The 18712-nt window shown below is 42.7% G+C and overlaps 1 protein-coding gene across 2 annotated transcripts; it reads left to right on the forward strand.

Annotated features, from left to right (window-relative positions):
• The first annotated feature begins 2471 nt into the window (after positions 1-2471).
• On the forward strand, positions 2472-18077 carry Sfpq (splicing factor proline and glutamine rich). Of its 2 annotated transcripts, none has more exons than XM_036177402.1 (12): positions 2472-3437; positions 4023-4211; positions 4534-4835; positions 4929-5024; positions 6658-6854; positions 6963-7047; positions 7375-7492; positions 8102-8150; positions 8236-8357; positions 10673-16667; positions 17532-17619; positions 17991-18077. In XM_036177402.1, the coding sequence occupies exons 1-10, from the start codon at positions 2604-2606 to the stop codon at positions 10808-10810; spliced, it is 2130 nt and encodes a 709-aa protein (XP_036033295.1). In that variant the 5' UTR covers positions 2472-2603; the 3' UTR covers positions 10811-16667; positions 17532-17619; positions 17991-18077. The 2 variants fall into 2 exon arrangements, with proteins under 2 accessions (XP_036033295.1, XP_036033296.1); XM_036177403.1 differs by having other exon boundaries at positions 16624-16667.
• Positions 18078-18712: the final 635 nt, after the last annotated feature.

Consider the following 18712-nt stretch of genomic DNA (forward strand, 5'->3'; position numbering starts at 1 on the left):
CCCCTGCATCAAGGCTGAGCAAGATGCATCCCGCCGCAGGGAATGGCCTCCAAAAAGCCAGTTCATGTACTAGGTATAAATCCTGGTCCCACTGCCAGGAGCCCTACAAGCTGACCAATCCATACAACTGTCACCCACATGCAGAGGGCCTAGTTCGGTCCCATGCGGGTTCCCCAGCTGTCAGTTCAGAGTCAGGGAGCTCCCACTAGCTCAGGTCAGCTGTCTCTGTGGGACCCCCCATCATGATCTTGACTCCCCAACCCCTCATATAATCTCTCCTCCCTCTCTGACTAGAGTCCAGGAGCTGGGTCCAGGTCCAGGGCTTAGCTGGGGATGTCTGCATCTTCTTCCATCAGTTACTGGATAAAGGCTCTCTCAGGACAATTAGGGCAGTCATCAATCTGATTACAGGGGAAGGCCAGTTTAGGCACCCTTTCCACTATTGCTAGGAGTCTTAGCTGGGGTCATCCTTGTGGGTTCCTGGGAATTTTCCTAGCACCAGTTTCTCTCTGACCCCGTAATGGCTCCCTCTATCAAGGCATCTCTTTCCTTGCTCTCTTCTCTTTTTCTGCCCCTCCCCCAACCCAACCATCCTGTTACTTAGTGTTCATATCCACCCCCCCCCCCCACCCCGTTTAACCAGGAGACCTTATCTATTTCCTCTTCCTAGGGCAATCAATCCATGCATGTCCCTTTTAGGGTAATAATTTTGGGGTTTTTTTTTTGGAGGTCAGGATCGAACCCAGGGCTTTGTGCTTGCTAGACATGTGCTCTACCACTGAGCTAAATCCCCAACCCCAACTTTTGTTTTTTGAAACAGGGTCTCACTAAGTAGCTCTGGCAGTCTTAGAACATGATATGTAAATGATGCAGGCTTTGAGCCTCCAGCTTTTACCACCTAAATTTTGAGATTACATAGTGTCATCCCACCCAACTAATTTTTATTTTTTTGGAACAGGATCTCTCTTTGTAGCCCTTGATGTCCTGGAACACTCTATGTAGATCAGGCTGGCCTCCCAGCTCACACAGATGCACCTACCTCTGCCTCCCAAGTGCTGGGATTAAAGTCATGTGCTGTCACCTATTTCCCCCCCTCCCCTGCCCCACGGGGTTTCTCTGTGTAGCTTTGGTGCCTGTCCTAGATCTGGCTCTGTAGACTAGGCTGTGCGCCACCACCACCTGGCCCTAACTAATTTTTAAAGCCTCTTATCTGTTTATGAAGTATTAAGTGGAGGGGATAAAAAAATTTGGCTGGGCAGTGTTGCGCACGCCTTTAATCCCAGTACTCGGGAGGCAGAGCCAGGTGGATCTCTGTGAGTTCGAGACCAGCCTGTGCTACAGAGTGAGTTCCAGAAAAGGCACCAAAGCTACACAGAGAAACCCTGTCTCGGAAAAACAAAACAAAACAAAAACAAAGAAAAAACAAAACAACAACAAAAAACAAAACAAAACAAAAAAACCCTACCTCAGCCAACCTGGTCATTGCATGCCCTTGGGAGGCAGAGGGAGGCAGATCTCTGAGTTTGAGGCCAGCCTGGTCTACAGAGTGAATTCCAGGACAGTCAAGGCTACAGAGAGAAACTCTGTCTCAAAAAATCAAAACGGAAAAACTCATATTCCTCTCCCAACATTTGAGTTTGTAAATTATTACTGTATACACACATGCAGTCATAATTTACCTCTTTTACCCCTGTGTTGTGATTAAACTGAGACTTCTGCATGCCAGGCAAGTGTCCTCACCTCTCTAACTCAGTTTTCTCTGGGACAAAGACTGTATTCGCTTAAGCCTAATGGCAAATTTTACAGTGCTACAACAACTTGTGTTCCTATGGGCTATTTTTGCTTTTCCTTTTTCTTTATTTTATTTTATTTTATTTTTTCGTTTCATGTAGCCCAAGCTGGCTTCTAACCGAATGTAGTTGGTAATGTAGAGGTAAACTTGAACTCCTGATCATGCTGCTTCCACCTCCCAAGTGATGGGCTCACATGTGTTTGCCAACTTGCTAGCCTCCGATGAGGTTTCAATGAAATAAAATCTTTGTGCTTTAAGACCCTGTGAGATTTTTTCCCTAATTTCATTGGCCTGGCACAAAGAAGAGTTAGATAACAGGTGCTCATTTTATAACTTTGAACCAGTGAATATGTTTTTCTGGACAAGAATAGCGGACTGCTCAAAGAAGAATAGAAGAAAGGAAAGAGCTTTTCCAACCTATCAGGAGCTGACAGGGCCCTGGATATTGGATTTCACGGGAAAGTTGCAAGGAATTGCCCATTCAAATTTCTTCCAACAAATCACAGAGGCGTATAGGCAACTCCTCATCCCTTCATAGGCCAGATGGAAAACTCAGCCCCTCCCTTCCTCCCGCCTCTCTCTAGGGAGCCAATAAGGAAGACTCAGGTTTCATCATCAAGTACTGTACTTGCTATTGGATAGCGGAACTGTCAATCTAGGGAAGGCGGGCCAGGCCGAACTGGCCTATTTAAGAGGAGGACAAAGGCGGTGCGCTGCTTGTGTCGTCCGCCATTTTGTGCGAAGCAAGGTGGCATCCACGTTCCCCGAGCGACTTCTCCGCTTCTGCCTCAACCGCCCCTTGACTGCAGCTATGTCTCGGGATCGGTTCCGGAGTCGCGGCGGTGGCGGTGGCGGCTTTCACCGGCGTGGAGGAGGCGGTGGCCGCGGCGGCCTCCATGACTTCCGCTCTCCGCCGCCTGGCATGGGCCTCAACCAGAACCGCGGCCCCATGGGCCCGGGCCCGGGCGGCCCGAAGCCCCCGATCCCGCCTCCGCCTCCGCACCAGCAGCAACACCAGCAGCCGCCGCCGCAGCAGCCGCCGCCGCAGCAGCCCCCGCCCCAGCAGCCGCCGCCGCACCAGCAGCCGCCGCCGCACCAGCCGCCCCATCCGCAGCCCCCGCCGCCGCCGCAAGACTCGTCCAAGCCCGTCGTCCCCCAAGGCCCCGGCTCTGCGCCGGGGGTGAGCCCCGCGCCGCCTCCCGCCGGCTCGGCCCCGCCTGCCAATCCCCCGACCACCGGCGCCCCGCCGGGCCCGAGTCCTACTCCGACCCCGCCACCCGCGGTCACCTCCACTACCCCCGGACCGCCGCCGCCTTCCACGCCGAGCAGCGGGGTCGCGACAACGCCGCCACAGACCGCTGGGCCTCCGCCTCCAGCCGCCGGCGGCGCGGGACCAGGGCCTAAGCAAGGCCCCGGCCCAGGCCCAGGCGGCCCGAAAGGCGGCAAGATGCCGGGTGGGCCTAAACCCGGCGGGGGCCCCGGCATGGGCGCTCCCGGTGGGCACCCGAAGCCGCCTCACCGCGGTGGCGGCGAGCCCCGCGGGGGCCGCCAGCACCACCCGCCCTACCACCAGCAGCATCACCAGGGGCCCCCTCCTCCCAGCGGGCCAGCAGCCCGCACAGAAGAGAAGATCTCGGACTCGGAGGTGAGTCCTTCCACGAGCCAGCCGTCCGTTCCCTAAGATGGCGGCGCCTCCCTACCCCCGGCGTTTTTTTTTTTTTTTTCTCCCCCCCGCCCGCGGCAGCGTAGGCCTCCATTTTGTTGGCCTGCCGGAAGCGCGCCTGCGCATGCTCGCGAAGGCGGGGCTTCCGGCGGGCGGGCAGCTGTTGGCTGGGCGGAGGGTTGCTAGAAGCTGGCCAGTCCCTTGGGGCTGTGCTAGTGCGCCGCCGTGCTCCGGGAGAGGACGCGGCATTTCGGTGCGGCAGTTGCGGGCCTCGTGTTTTTCCCTTCTCGGTTTATCTGTTGACGTCAGCCAGTTTTGTTGCTTGGCATTTGCTGGTAACGGCGAGTGTGTTTAATAGCCTTTTGTCTGGTGACGGCCTTTCCGATGTTAGAGTCAGTGATCCTGTTGGGTCCCCAAATAGGGGACCAACTTGGTGTAGTGTTTGTATGGAAAAAAAAAAAAGAGTGTCGTTACCAATGGGTGATGTGGCCCATTAGGGACAACCAAAACTGGTTTTGTTTGTTTCTGTTTCCTGCCTTGGTGTCTGAATTCCAGTTTTTTCATTAGGGATTTAAAGCCAACTTGTCTCTCTTGCGGAGGCCTGGAGAAAAAACTTACACACAGCGCTGTCGGTTGTTTGTGGGGAACCTACCTGCTGATATCACAGAGGATGAATTCAAAAGACTGTTTGCTAAATACGGAGAACCCGGAGAAGTTTTTATCAACAAAGGCAAAGGGTTCGGGTTCATTAAACTTGTGAGTGTTTTGGTTTTTTTTTTTTAAAACATATACGTAATAAAAAATAGTTGGGTTTCTTTTTTACTTTTGCAAAGTCTTGAATGTTTGGTTTTAAATGGGAAGAAGTAACTGGCCTTTAATTTCTTGTCATTGATAAAGATCAGTATAGTATGTATTGGGGCAGAGCAACAAAGACCTTTAGTCCTCGGGATGTTGGAAGCGGAAGGGACTTCGGGAAGATGACGCTTCCCTTGAGTGAATTGTAAGAATAGGAAGGGGTATGACAAATTGGACATTAGGTAATTTTGGAGTTGTTTAGAAATGTTTCTGATATTTACAGGAGTCTAGAGCCTTGGCTGAAATCGCCAAAGCTGAACTTGATGATACCCCCATGAGGGGTAGACAGCTTCGGGTTCGCTTTGCCACACATGCTGCAGCTCTTTCTGTTCGGAATCTTTCACCCTATGTTTCTAATGAACTCTTGGAAGAGGCCTTTAGCCAGTTTGGTCCTATTGAAAGGGCTGTTGTAATTGTGGATGATCGTGGAAGATCTACAGGGAAAGGCATTGTTGAATTTGCTTCAAAGCCAGCAGCAAGAAAAGCATTTGAAAGATGCAGTGAAGGTGTTTTCCTACTGACAACGTAAGTTGTCTTTTGTTTGATAAATTGGATAATTTTGGGGGTTACAAATGAAGTTGGAAGGAAGTTAAGGTGAGGAATCATTTCTGTTACTAGGACGCCTCGCCCGGTCATTGTGGAACCTCTTGAACAGTTAGATGATGAAGATGGCCTTCCTGAAAAACTGGCTCAGAAGAATCCAATGTATCAAAAGTAAGATTAAGCTTTTATTTTAAGATTAACTAAAAGAAAAGTTAGTAATTTTATATTCTGCTTGGGAGTTACAAAATTTTTAGTCTGTGTATCTGGTTGCTGTGGAAATCCATTATGAAGGCCGAGCTTACCAAAACCTTGACCAAATCCTGACTTCTGTCTCAAGTGCTGGAATTATAGATGTAAGCTGTCAAGACAGGTCTTATGAATATGTTTTACAATGTTGCTTGAATATGCTTAATAAAAAAAATCTCAGGCTCACCAGGTGGTGGTGAAGCACGCCTTTAATCCCAGCACTCTGGGAGGCAGAGCCAGGAGGATCTCTGAGTTTGGGGCCAGCCTGGTCTCCAAAGTGAGTTCCAGGAAAGGCGCAAAGCTACACAGAGAAACCCTGTCTCGAAAAAAAACAGAAAAAAAAAATCTCAGGCTCAGACAGAATTTTTAGTTTTGGGATTTGGGGGTGGAGTAGTTCTGGGTTTTGGGAAACCCTGCTGTCCTATAACTTGCTTTGTGAAAGACCAGGATGGCCTTCAAACCCAGGAATCAATCCACCTATCTCTGCCTTCCAGAGTACTGGGACTAAAAGCCTGTGCCACCATGTCTGGTTTCAGGCAGAACTTGAAGATGTTCAGTTTAAATACATTCACATGTATTTAGATAAGATACATGCCTAAATTGCATGAAATCTGTTTGATACTGGTGGGAAAAATAAGCCTGGACAATTAGGCTATAGGACATAGGGAAGGTGGGGTTTCTTGCCTACCTTCTATTACTGTATTATTTTTTTAATTTTAATTTAGACATAGGGTCTCCCTGTAGACCTGACTGGCCTAGAACTCATGCATCATCTTGCCTTCCTGGCTTCTTGCTTTATTTTATATCATAACTTGTTTCCTTGACTTGATACAATTTAGGTAAATCATGGTTACACGTGCATTTATCTAGGAGGCAAGTTCCAGATCAGCCAGGACTACACAGTGAGACATTGTCTCAGAAAGGGGTGGGGATTTTCAAGAAGATAGTATGAGTGAAGGCTTCAGGGGAATGAAAGTGTTGATGGGAACCCTCTATTAAGCAGTGTCTACAAAGTACAATTTAACTTTTAATGTGTGTGGATGCTTTCCCTGCATTATGTCTGTGCACCATGTGTGCGTGGTTCCCAAGGAGGCAAGAAGAGGGTGCTAGGAACCAAACCCGGGTCCCTTGTAAGAACTGCTGTGCTCCCCGCCTCCTTCTGCTGAGCCATCTTTCCAGTCTTTTTCACTATCATTCTGATTTGTGTCTTGTGTTTCTTAACACAGTTAAGCAGGGTTGCAAGTTGAGGATCTTAAAGACATCACAGTGGTATAGAGAAAGCACCATGTCTTGTGTTTCTTTGTCCATCCTTGGTGCTGGGGATCGAATCCAGGGCATTGTTCATTATGTTACATGCTTACACAAGTGCTTCACTATTGGGCCATATCCTTCCTTACACATACTTAGGATTTCTCTAGTCCTGACTGTCCTTGAACTCAGATCTGCCTGCCTCCGTCTCCCCAAATGCTGGGATTAAAGGCATTGAGCCATCATGCCTAATTTAAGGTTTTGATTTTTAGGAAGTCACATTGGCTTTATATACATTTTGTGTTGTCAGGGAGAGAGAAACACCACCTCGTTTTGCTCAGCACGGCACCTTTGAGTATGAATATTCTCAACGATGGAAGTCCTTGGATGAGATGGAAAAACAGCAAAGGGAACAAGTTGAAAAAAACATGAAGGATGCAAAAGATAAATTGGAAAGTGAAATGGAAGATGCCTACCATGAGCATCAAGCAAATCTTTTGCGCCAAGGTAAAAAAAAAAAAAAGCCTCAGAATTTTACTGGTAAGGATAATTGGCATTTAAAGTGGCCAGAACCTCATTAACATGAATCTAAAAGTGTTAATTTCCTATGTTTAGATCTGATGAGACGCCAGGAAGAATTGAGGCGCATGGAAGAACTTCACAGTCAAGAAATGCAGAAGCGTAAAGAAATGCAATTGAGGTATAGTGTTAAATTCAGCCTTCACTTGTAGACAAGATGTACTAAGTGCCTTAGGAAAGCTTATTCTTTGCCAGAATGCTGTTGTCTGTAGAGCTGTTATATTCTAGACTTGGAACAGTCTAGTTTGACCTACACATTTTAAAATTGTAAGACAAACCACTACTAGGTCTTTTCAGGTATTTTTGAATCAAGGTGTTGTTGCTGTGTTCCCTCTGCCTTTTCTCTTGCACTCGGTTTAAAGGGCTACCATAGCTGGTTGACCTCAAGTATAAATTCTAAGGATATGTAGATGATACTTTGGTTTATATGCCTGAAAAACGTTTGTAGGCAAGAGGAGGAACGGCGTAGACGAGAGGAAGAGATGATGATTCGCCAACGAGAGATGGAAGAACAAATGAGACGCCAGAGAGAAGAAAGTTACAGCAGGATGGGCTACATGGACCCCGTAAGTTGTGTGTGCAGTCTAATTGGAGCTGTCTGTAGCCTACCCTGGAGCTGGGGGACCAATTAGCATGACGTTGACTCAGTGTCGTCTTCGGTGTAGCTGTCTCTGTGTGTTGTATGTGGTACTCACCATAACCAGATCTCACTGGATCAAATTTTGTTTGTTCTTATTTTTTCTTTGTGTAACAGCTCTGGCCTCTTAGAGGTCCACCTGCCTTGTCTTCCCTGGTTCTGGGATTAAAGGCATGCACCACCACCTCAGCTTTATTTCTCTTTGTTTTGATAGTCTAACCAGTGTTCAGGACAATCATAGAGAAACCTGCTTTATTGAGCCTTGGATTGTGTGTGTGTGTGTGTGTGTGTGTGTGTGTGTGTTTGTACTTTGAGGCAAGGTCTTGTTCTTTAGTCTTGGCTGGCCTAGAATTCTTTCTTTATGTACACTAGGTTGGTGTCAGTGAGCTCCCTGCTTCTGCCACCCAAGTGCTGGAATTAGAAGTGTGTCCCTCCAAGCCTGGATAGGTTTCTTGCGTTGAATTTCCTTTGTACTTGAGTACTTGGTGTAAGTTTCACCTATAAGTAAGTTTTATTTTTGTGCTTTTTTTCCCCCCAGAGAGAAAGAGACATGAGAATGGGTGGTGGTGGAACAATGAACATGGGAGGTAAGTGAGAGGATTCAGTGAAGGGTGTCAACAAACACGGCGCAGCAGTGCTCTGGTGGTGCTGACTACTGTTTTTGTCTCCCAGATCCCTATGGTTCAGGAGGCCAGAAATTTCCACCTCTAGGTGGTGGTGGTGGCATAGGTTATGAAGCCAATCCTGGAGTTCCACCAGCAACCATGAGTGGTTCCATGATGGGAAGCGACATGGTAATGTATCCTGTGGGACATAGTACAAAGGAAATGCTTAATTTCATGACTTGAGTGTTTATTTTTCCTCTCTCTTTCTCTCTTTAAAGTAGCTGACTGGACTTTTAGTTCCCCCATCATGTAAATATATATAATACTGAGGACTACTTTGGCAATGTAGAACTATGTGTGGTGACCTAAACAGATTTGGTTGCCAACAGGGAGTCAATGCTGCTGTATATAGAGTTATCTTTGGCAATAAGTAGTAGATAGGTGTTTTCCAGTTTATTGTCTGTGCACTTTGGAACCTCCAGTGCATGGCAAATCCAAATTTTTAGATGCTAGGTAAATGTATATGGTTTTTCTTCATCCAAGTGGGAGAAATGGCACAGTGACATTCTTCAAGCTGGTATTTGCCATAAGTAGGAATGAGACTCAAGGCTTGTAGCCTTAAGCATGTTAGAGAGACAGGTAGGACTTGGATCTGTAATTGGTGTGGTTTCTATTTCTAGCCATGAAAAAGAACTGTCTAGTGTTCTGACTCGTCGTTTCCCACCTGCTGGGTCTCTGTAGGTACTTCTAACAGGAACTGATGGTTCTACTTTGCTACAGGGTAGCAAAAGACAACAGCAATTTAAGCATACTGATTGTGTGCATTTGTTCTAGACTCGTTGATGCAATCACATTACCTATGAGACAGCCTGTCAGGTGCTTTCCAGTAGTCAAGTGACTTCTGGTGTGAGTGGCTGTAGTAGGCTTACAGGTCCGTAGGAACTGCATTTTGGCGGGAATACATTTTTGTAACTGAATTGAATCTAAATAATGCACCTGTAGACTTTTGTCACAAAGGAGCTGCATTTTCTAGCTCATAGGAATTTGAGTGTGAGATCTCATTTAAAACCTGCCTAAGGTTTCTTGAAAAATTTAAGTTAGCATTTATAAATGGTTGGATATAGTGCTGTTAGGCTTCATCAAATTGAACTTAAATACATTTTGGTATTACATACTTTCTAGAAAGCACAAGGTGTATCAAATTTATTAATTAGTTTCTTAGTGTTCTTAGTTTAGGTTGCCTAGAGATATCTAGACACAAGTTTATGCATTTAACAACTCCTAAGTTCTTAAGTATCGTAAGATAACTCTGAAACCTCAAATTTTCTTTTTAGCTCTATTGTAGAAGCCATACAGTTTTGAAGATTTTTTTTCAAAAGTAAAAGACTAAGTAGTCTGTTCTAGTAGTTCTGTAGTGTTTTAAGTTGAAATTGTAGGAATAGTTAAAGCCTGGTGCCATTTTTACTTTATTTTTATTTTTTTATTTTGAGTAATGACCAGTAACTGGGTTATTTTGAGTAGAATTGTAAGTGGAATGCCTGTAGGCTTCTGTTGTTAGGATATGTGGGTTTTATTTTACTTCTGTGTTTAAAGTGAAAGTACCGAAAACTGGATGAGTGGTGAAGTCACTCACTGCTTTATTGCAGTCCCCCTAGCTTGGTGGATAGGCTGTTTTGGGAGATAACCTAAAACATGGAATCATAACAAAGTGATAGTGTCCTTTCCAAAACTAAGAAAAAGTTGGACTTTTGAAGTAGGTGGGCTGTGTATTGTGTTTGTAACAATGCAGAAGAAACATACTGTGCATGTGTCGCTCTGGTTTATAGTGATGGCTCTGAAGTGTGGTATGCCTGTGAGACTGTGGCAACATGGGATTTTGATCAAGTAACTGTGCCGGTTAAGTAAAAATCTATTAGTTTTTTTTTTGTGCTTTTTCTTTTTTGTAGTCTGGTAGCATTTTATTAAGCTTCATTCCAACTTTTTAAGATTTCTGCAACTTTGCAGATGTGTCTTAAGATCTTGAAAAGCACAAGGTTTCTTATGCAGCACATGCCACTAACTGGTGAGTAGGTCTTTGTCACTTCTTTGAGTGAGTTGCTTTTTTTTTTGTCTGATTGAGCTTCTTATGGTTGGAGATGATTTTCTGTTCATACCTGGACAGGTGTTTCAGTGGATTAATCTGATGTGAATTTATTTCTTAGAACTCATTTTGGAATGGGTTTTCACATCTGCACTAATTAAATTTTTTAGCACTACAGGGAAGATCTGTTCTTTGAAACAGGTGTATGAGAATGGCTCAAGTGGGAACATACCACAAGGCATGTATTACCGTAAACTAATTTTCAAATTACCCTTTTTTCCTTTCTATGTTCCCGGTACCTGTGGATCTCGACTCATTGGTGATTGTATCGACGAACGTTGACTACGGAACCTTCTAAAATATTTACTTAACACACATGGACATCAACTACATTTAATGAACTGTTAATTTACTGTTCCAATAGCGTACTGAGCGCTTTGGGCAGGGAGGTGCGGGTCCTGTGGGTGGACAGGGTCCTAGAGGAATGGGGCCTGGAACTCCAGCAGGATATGGTAGAGGGAGAGAGGAATATGAAGGGCCGAACAAAAAACCCCGATTTTAGAGCTCGAGGCTTTCATTCCAGTTTGTTTTTGTCTTTTCTTGTTTAGATACCACTTTTAAATTCTTGCATTTTAGTAAGAAAGCTACCTTTTTATGGATGTTAGCAGTTTATTGACCTGATATTTGTAAATGGTCTGTTTGGGCAGGTAAAATTATGTAACGCAGTGTTTGAAACAGGAGAAAACAATTTCTTTTTATTTACTTTTTTTTTAACTGTATAATGTTTCTCAAGTTAATGGCAGTGTACCTTGTGCCACTGAATTTCCAAAGTGTACCATTTTTTTTACTGTGCTTCGAATAAATAGAAAAATAGTTATACTGATCTTCAACTTTGCCATTCATGCTTCTCTGCACATTAGGCTAGGTATTCCACTTGGAAAGCATGAGCGTGTCTAGGCCTTTGCGTGGCATATGCCATTTCTGGGAAATGTATCTGGAGGCTAAGTATTCTTTCTACAAATGGTGGGCCCCCCTGTTTTAAAAAGAAATGCATATTGAAGTAGTTAGATTTGTTTGGCATTATAGGAAGCAAGCTGGTGCTAAGCATTTTCAAATGGTTATGTTAGAAAAGTTAAACTGTAAATCTTACTTCAGGAACATGTACTAAGATTATGGAATGGGTATAAACTACTGGTAGCAAGAGAAAGGGGGCGGGTTAAAGATCCCTTATGGCCCTATCTATCTATGATCCTTTCCTTGAAAGCTTTTGAGAATGGAAAGATCATTTCGTTGCATTTTCCCCTATTGTTTTGTTTTAAATGAATAATTCCCAAGCCCTACATTTGGCTTGTACTGAACTTTTGCATTTGAATTAAAGATTGTTAAACATGAAGCCTTTTCATGTATTACTTTAAGTGATTTAAAAGATGGGATTTAGTCTGAAATTTTACCTTGAGAAGAGTTAAGAGTTAGTTAATTATAAGGTACATTTAGCCTTATGTACTCTTAAACATACACCTCCTTGTGCTATTGAGCAAAATCTGTAGTCTGAAAAATGTATCGGTTCTCTTTTAAGAACTAGTGGTGACTGTTACCAAGTAGGACTGTCAATAACCATTCTCAACTATGGAGTTGACCTGTTTATATCATTCTTTTTAACGTAGCACTAAACCTGGAGAGAGTTGTTCAGGCTACATAGGATAAATACTCTTTCCTCCCACCATAAGCTTGGGGGTGTTTTGATGTTAGTTGATTATCAACATCGTTAAATTTCCTTACTAGAACAAGAGACTTTCTGACTTGATAATAATAAAGTAGATTGTTTACTGTTGTCTATGAGTATAATGGAAGCTTGAATTTCTTCCCAGTGTAAATACGTTAAGAGAAAACTTCTAACAGTACTAAAGTAATTGAATGGCTTGGCTCTGTTCTTAGTTACATTTCCATTCAAGTCTATACATTACCGAGCTTTTCACTATGGAATGTCTTCATCCTTTTCACCTCTATCCTTGGTGCTAATTGGCAAAAAATTCTAAATCACTTGCTGAGGTTGAGTACTGTGCTTGAGTACAAAAGGAGACCTATTGTGGAAACAATTCAGTTCTTCATGAATAGGAAAATACCGTGATTTTTTTTAAGAAGTAGACACTAGTGGATTATAAGAAGCATGTCACCAAATGGTTTTATGACTGACAGGTATGTGGTGTATTAAGGGAGAAAAATCTACTTAAAAATAGATTAATTTTTCTTCACCAGTACACTTGGAAATAGGTAGTTCCATCATAATTTTAGCAGTCAGAAAGTTTTTGGCCCAAGTGAAGTTAATAATTGGTGATATATAAAGGTTTTCTGTACGGATACAAAGGTCTGGATTTGAAAGGAGCTCATTTGGTTGAATTCTATAGTAGGGACCTGAGGGGTGTTCATGGGACACCCATGGAGGGTGAATTTGAATGTATGTGGGTGGGGGCTGGGGGGAAATGGGAAAAATCTGCCTATAAAATTAATGTTTCAGTTTATTTTTCAGATTACATGCCTTTCTTTATAAGGGATGCTGGCACAGACCCCTAAAATAAGCTTTTGGTAGTAGTATACTACAGAGTGGTGAAGGATGCTTACAGGATAACTTCTTGAGATTGTGGCTTTTGATAGCCTTTATTGTGGGCTGTAGAGTTGCTAAACACTGTTTAGCAGATAAGGTTGCATAGTGTCAACCGACACTGACTTTGATCAGTGTACCAAGGCTTGTAAGCTGCTGAGACTTTCCATAAGTCTTACATGTGATGGTTTAGCCTAATAGTGAATTGAAATCATCTTGAGCTAAAAAGGAAACTTAGGGTGGGAGGGGAGATAACAACAGGACGTATTTAGACATTCTTTCTCCCTTGGAAGAAATCACCTCCTCAAAATTTTGTTTGCAGGGTATACTTGAAAAAGTATCATTCTCTAAGACAGAAATTTATTTAATAGGCATGCTATAAGCTGAACCCATTGACATACATACATTATGTGGTGTGAGACCATATTTTGTCCTTAGGACATTAAATTCCTAAGTACTTTAAAACCCACCACTCTATGTGTGTTGTACCACTAATATAAAGAGATAATCTGGGAAAATTGTAATGTTACACCTGTGCAGTTCTTACAAGTGGCATATCATGGCAGATAAAAATTTAGGTACTTGGCTTGGGCAAGCCACAAAGTTGTGGCGAAATGTTTTGTGGTGTTCTTGGACTGCAATTGTGCACTATTAAAGTAGTGGCCTGCTACATAACTGCGTTTAGCCAGCATTTCTGCAGTGCGTAACTGTGAGGAACGTAGTACCGCAAATGGCAATGGACATTAGGACCCGGATGTAGTATTCCTGCTTGCTCCAAGATTCTCATTGCCGACTGCATACAGGTAGGTAACAAGCAATATAATCTAACTTGGTGACTTGCTATGTGCTTTTATTCAGTGGGCATTCTGACATCACACTTCTGACAGTGAAATAACAGTGCAGCACCTGATACTTGTATGATAAGCTAGGTTAATTCAAAATCTGGGTCTGGGGTTAGATCTGTAATTTATTAGGAAGAATTCAGTGTTGTTGGAGATCTCAGAAAAAAATGCAAACTTGAATCTTTGGTGTGACTTGGAAGTTGTGTGGTTTTCTTTAGTTGCACTGTAACTGAAGATAAAATGGAGCACATATGGTGGGGGGATGGAGTCAAACCATACTTGACCTGGGGTGCTCATAGCACCTTGATGAAGACTGTAGTCTGTGATAACTAGTCTCCTTAGTAGCAAACTTGACCTCCCATTGGTCAGCAACGTCTAATTTCATTATGCAATCTTGAGTATTGTTTTGCAAGTTGATTAATGACACAGGGTGGCGGGGTGGCTTTTTTCTGGCTTTTGTTTTTCTTTTTGTAATGTGGTAAAATTTTTGTAGGTGTGGGCTTCATGGGAGCACTTGTTACTAACTTGGGCTTAGATGGGAATCTTATGAATAGTTATGTGGCTTGTCTGAGTATGTTTATACTCTAAACTTGGGGGAAAGTAGTGTGAAACACTGACTTCCTACAGTTGAAACCATTGGGAATCATTCCCTATCCTAGGACTTCGTCGTATTCTGTAGAATGAGTGCATTTGTTCAGAGTAGCTCTTCTTTCCCTAGTTTAGGGATGTGATTACAGTCCAGAATGTTTAATAATCACAGTAGTACATGAGTCTTCAAAGCATTTTCCTTTGTTGCTTAGGACTTGAGCTTCCTATCATCTGTTGTTGTAGACCTCACTTCAGTTTAACCTTGGTGTTTAGGTAGCATGCATGAGAAACAGCTTCCACTCATAATGCTTTCTGTTCTATAACTGGAAAGTTTGGTTCATTTTGCATACGTGCCGCTGAAAACTTCAGGACTGAGAATTTTCTTTCACTGTATCAAGAAAAATGGCTTGCTTTTGGTCAGGCAAGTCAGATGGTGGGGCAGATTTGTATTTACTCCAAAACAATCAACTTGTGATAACTGACAGGTGAAAGCAATGGTGACTTAGCTCCTTATACCATACAAATCATGTGACATGAGTATCACTAACCTACCTGGAACCCTGATGGGGACATTGCAGTGTCATAGTCTGTTAAATCGGTAGCACAGGCTTGCTACCGTGGCTCAGTTAGCGATTTTGAGTGTTAACAAGAGAGCTCAGGCTTATTCTGAACAGTAACAACTTTTGCAGAGAATATACTTGATAAAATATGGACTTAGGGAATTTGGGGTGGGGTTATTTTTCTTCCCCTTGATCTGCTTTAAGATTAGGCTTTTGTACTTCAGAATGAGAAACCACTGACTTTATGTAGATTTCTGCTAGTTTAATTTGTATGTAGGTGTAAATTGTGAATATTACAGTACATTGGGATTTTAAAACACTAAAAAAAAAATGGGAATTAAATGGGTTCCAGTAATACTGAGGTGCTCGCATTGTATTTCATAATCTTGTTGCAACCAAAAAATAATTGTTTTTTAAATGAAAACCTACGTTCAGAGGTGTGGTGCCAGAATGTATTATCGTACTGTTAGGCCCTTGGAGCAGATCCCGGTGCTTTCTGAAAGATGAAAGATATGTAATGGGTGCTCTTGATACAAGGCTGCTTGCAGCCTACCAGCAATGCATACTCTCACTCTCCCTAATGAAGAGATGTGTGTGATTAGTTTTGGACTTTAACCTTAATGGGGGTGCATGTCTCCTATTGTTAATCATTGTCAGCTGCAGTGACATGATCCACAGTCCTGCATTACTGCTGCCTTTGTGTTAATGATTTTGGATAGGTTTTAGAGCTTTGGGGTGTTTGTTCTGAGCCTTTTCTTGGTTTTGGCTTTAGCTGATAATATTTAGTGCTGTCTAGCTAGTGCAGTTCTCAAATGGCTCCCTACTAGGGAGAGAATCCAGAGGATTTATTTAACTGCTCCTTATCATCTGTCATTGCTGCTAGATAATGATTGGCATTTTTTTAGACGCAAATGTGGAAATCTCAACAGCTGTTGGTAAACAACAAATCATAAAATGTTTTTGAACACCAGTGCTGGAGGAAAAAAAAGTGAAACGGGCCTGGACATAGAGTAGGAATAATTGGAGAAGGGGAAAGAATGCAAAACAATATAGTATCCCTTATGGATGGTCCATGTGCAACAGAACTATTCCATATACCTGCGGCAGTAATGATACAGGGAGGAAGAAAAACCTGCAACTTGAATTTAAGGCTGAGCTTTCTGTTTCTTGTGTACTGTGCCAGGTATATAGTGAAGGCCATTGACTTTTCCTCAGAAAAACTTTCCTTGCTGTTGGAGTAAGGCATAGCTTCCCTGCCCTAACTGGAAACAGTGAGGACTTGGAGAAGACAGATTGAGGCAAACATAGGATTGCAGGGTAAAGAACTGCAGTGTTGTGTGCTGTGGGAAAAGGGCCAGAGCACTCTTCTTGGGGGTCTTCTACCTAAGAAAGAAAGACACAACGAATTGACTGGGGAAGCGGTCTGTTGTAGAGCGCACAGCTCCTAGTCAGGTAGACGTTGGCACATACCTTCACATAAGGGATAGTATATTTTGGGTTGCAGTCAAACTTGTGCTCAGACTGGTGGAAATAGAAATGAGGCTTTTGCATTTTAAAGAAGATAGTTTTCATCCTAATTCTGTCATCTATTATTACTTACAGAAAGAATAATTTTAGATCCCCCCCCCATAAAGTTTCTTCCTTTTTTTTTTTTAAATGCTACAACTTATTCCAGTCTTTAATCTCTGGAATTTTGCTCTTTTAAATTTGGAGGTTAACTAGCATTTTTCAAGCCTTTATCTTACACCCTTGTCTTTCATATTAACTTTTTCTTATTATTCTTTAGGTGAGAATGATTGATGTTGGCTGATTTTGGAGTCTTTACTTGGAGTAAGTGTCCTTAGAAATGGGGGTTTGGGGGGGACCTGATTTTGCTTTGATGCTGAAAATTATTTGGTTCTCAAATTTACCAAGATGCCCAGTTTAGCTTTTGAGAATTGTGTGACAGTCAAGGGTTAGGAATCGTGTACTTGGTGTTGCATGCTGTTTGACACTGGTGTGATTTGTAGTACCTCCATGGCAGCGCCCAAAACATGCATTAAAACAATTTTAGGGCTGGAGAGATGGCTCAGAGGTTAACACTGGCTGCTCTTCCAGAGGCTGACTTCAATTCCCAGCACCCACATGGTGACTCTACCATCTGTGATGAGATCTGGCCTGCAAGGATACATGAATACAGAACATTGTATACATAATAAATAAATAAATCTTAAAAAAAAAAAAAAACCAACAATTTTTAGTTGCATAGTAGTGACTCACACCTTTAATCCCAGCACTTGGGAAGAAGAGGGAGGTGGATTTCTGAGTTAAGGCTAACCTGATCTACAGATTAGGACCAGGACAGCCAGATCTATAAAGAGAAACCATTTTCTTGGAGGGGGGGGGGACCAAAAAATTGAAAATAAACAATTTAAAAAAAAAATCAAAATGCTGCATGCTTAAAACAGAAAAATTAACAGCTACCAAAAAAAAAAAAGCTTGAAATAAAGAGAGAGGAAATAGCTGTACTTTCAGGTTTTCAAACCTCATGTCAGTGTGGTTCTTTTGGCCACATATAGCTATACCAGATATATTATATTGCTATATTTATAATAAAAATTGTTCAGAGCCTGTGCCCCAAAAGTTGCTCTTTGTTAATACCAATACAAGATACATAGGCTAAAATTTCTGGGCTAATTAAATCTTGTTTTATAGGTGGAATCAGATGTTTCTTCTCAAGACATCACACAACATGGACTAGCCAAGAAGAAAAGCCACCTGTGTAGCCTGACAGATACTCTGGGTAAGTGATATGATGGTTGGATTTCTTTGTACTAGGATGGCATGGGGCTCACTGTGAAGTGAAACACGACCCTTCTTTTAACTTGGCCCTTCTCCCCTACCTCCAGAGAACTGGATTACAGGAAGGTGCCATACTTGGTGTGTGTGCTATAAGAATTGTCGGGCTTCATGAAAGCTGTGAGGCAGCTTGCTGAGCTCCAGCCCTCACCCAGCAGTTTAAACTGCCTTGTAGCTCTTTGCTACTCCAAACCCCCACTACCACATTCCTTGGTTTAACAGGGTTAGGCAAATTGGTTGGTGTTAGACCTTAGTAACTTGTCTTAAATTTTGATTCCTGTTTATTTTGGATTAATCATGTTTTTTAATTGACAGGATCAAGTGAGCTGTGTCAGAAAATGAGTCAAGATGAAAGAGGAATGAACTTAATTGCTATTTAATAAAGATATTTTAAAATCTTCATTGTCTTTTGTTCAAATAGGGCTGTTTTTTGGATTTGTCTGATTATGTACCCAAAGTTAAATCGAGGTAGTCATCTATTTGGTGTCCTATACATACATACGAGGTCAAACTGGGGCTTAGCAGGATTACAAGAACATCCAGTGAAGTCTTAAAATTGATGCTGGAGGAACAGGCAAGCAAATTGACAACATTTTGTTTGTTTTTTTTTAAAGATTTACTATGTACACAAAAGAGGGTGCCAGATCTCATTATAGATGGTTGTGAGCCACCATGTGGGTGCTGGGAATTGAACTCAGGACCTTTGGAAGAGCAGTCGAGTGCTCTTAACCTCTGGTCCATCTCTCCAGCCCCTGTTTGTTTTCTAAATAAGGTTTCTCTGTATAGTCCTCTGACTGTCCTTGAACTCAGAGATCCTCCTGCCTCTGCACTATCAATACCACTGGAGGAAAAGTGATTTTTAAAGCCTGAAAATAAGATGTTTTAGCCAGGCAGGCAGATCTGAGTTCCAGGACAACCAGAGCTACATAGTCAGACCCTGACTCAACCAAAAAAGTAGGAAAAGGTTTTATGACCTTTAGTTTGGTAGAGGATTCTTACATGTGAACAAAGGAAAGAAGAAGCTAGAACTTAGGAAG

The sequence above is a fragment of the Onychomys torridus genome, chromosome 2 (genome assembly GCF_903995425.1).
Source record: "Onychomys torridus chromosome 2, mOncTor1.1, whole genome shotgun sequence".
NCBI lineage: Eukaryota > Metazoa > Chordata > Mammalia > Rodentia > Cricetidae > Onychomys > Onychomys torridus.

What these genes read in the sequence shown, in the direction of transcription:
- Sfpq (XM_036177402.1), top strand. Translation starts at nt 2,604, where the DNA reads ATGTCTCGGGATCGGTTCCGGAGTCGCGGCGGTGGCGGTGGCGGCTTT. An exon ending in GGTGTTTTCCTACTGACAAC is followed by an intron (nt 4,836 to 4,928) that starts GTAAGTTGTCTT and finishes TTCTGTTACTAG; the next exon opens with GACGCCTCGCCCGGTCATTG. An exon ending in AAGAATCCAATGTATCAAAA is followed by an intron (nt 5,025 to 6,657) that starts GTAAGATTAAGC and finishes TTGTGTTGTCAG; the next exon opens with GGAGAGAGAAACACCACCTC.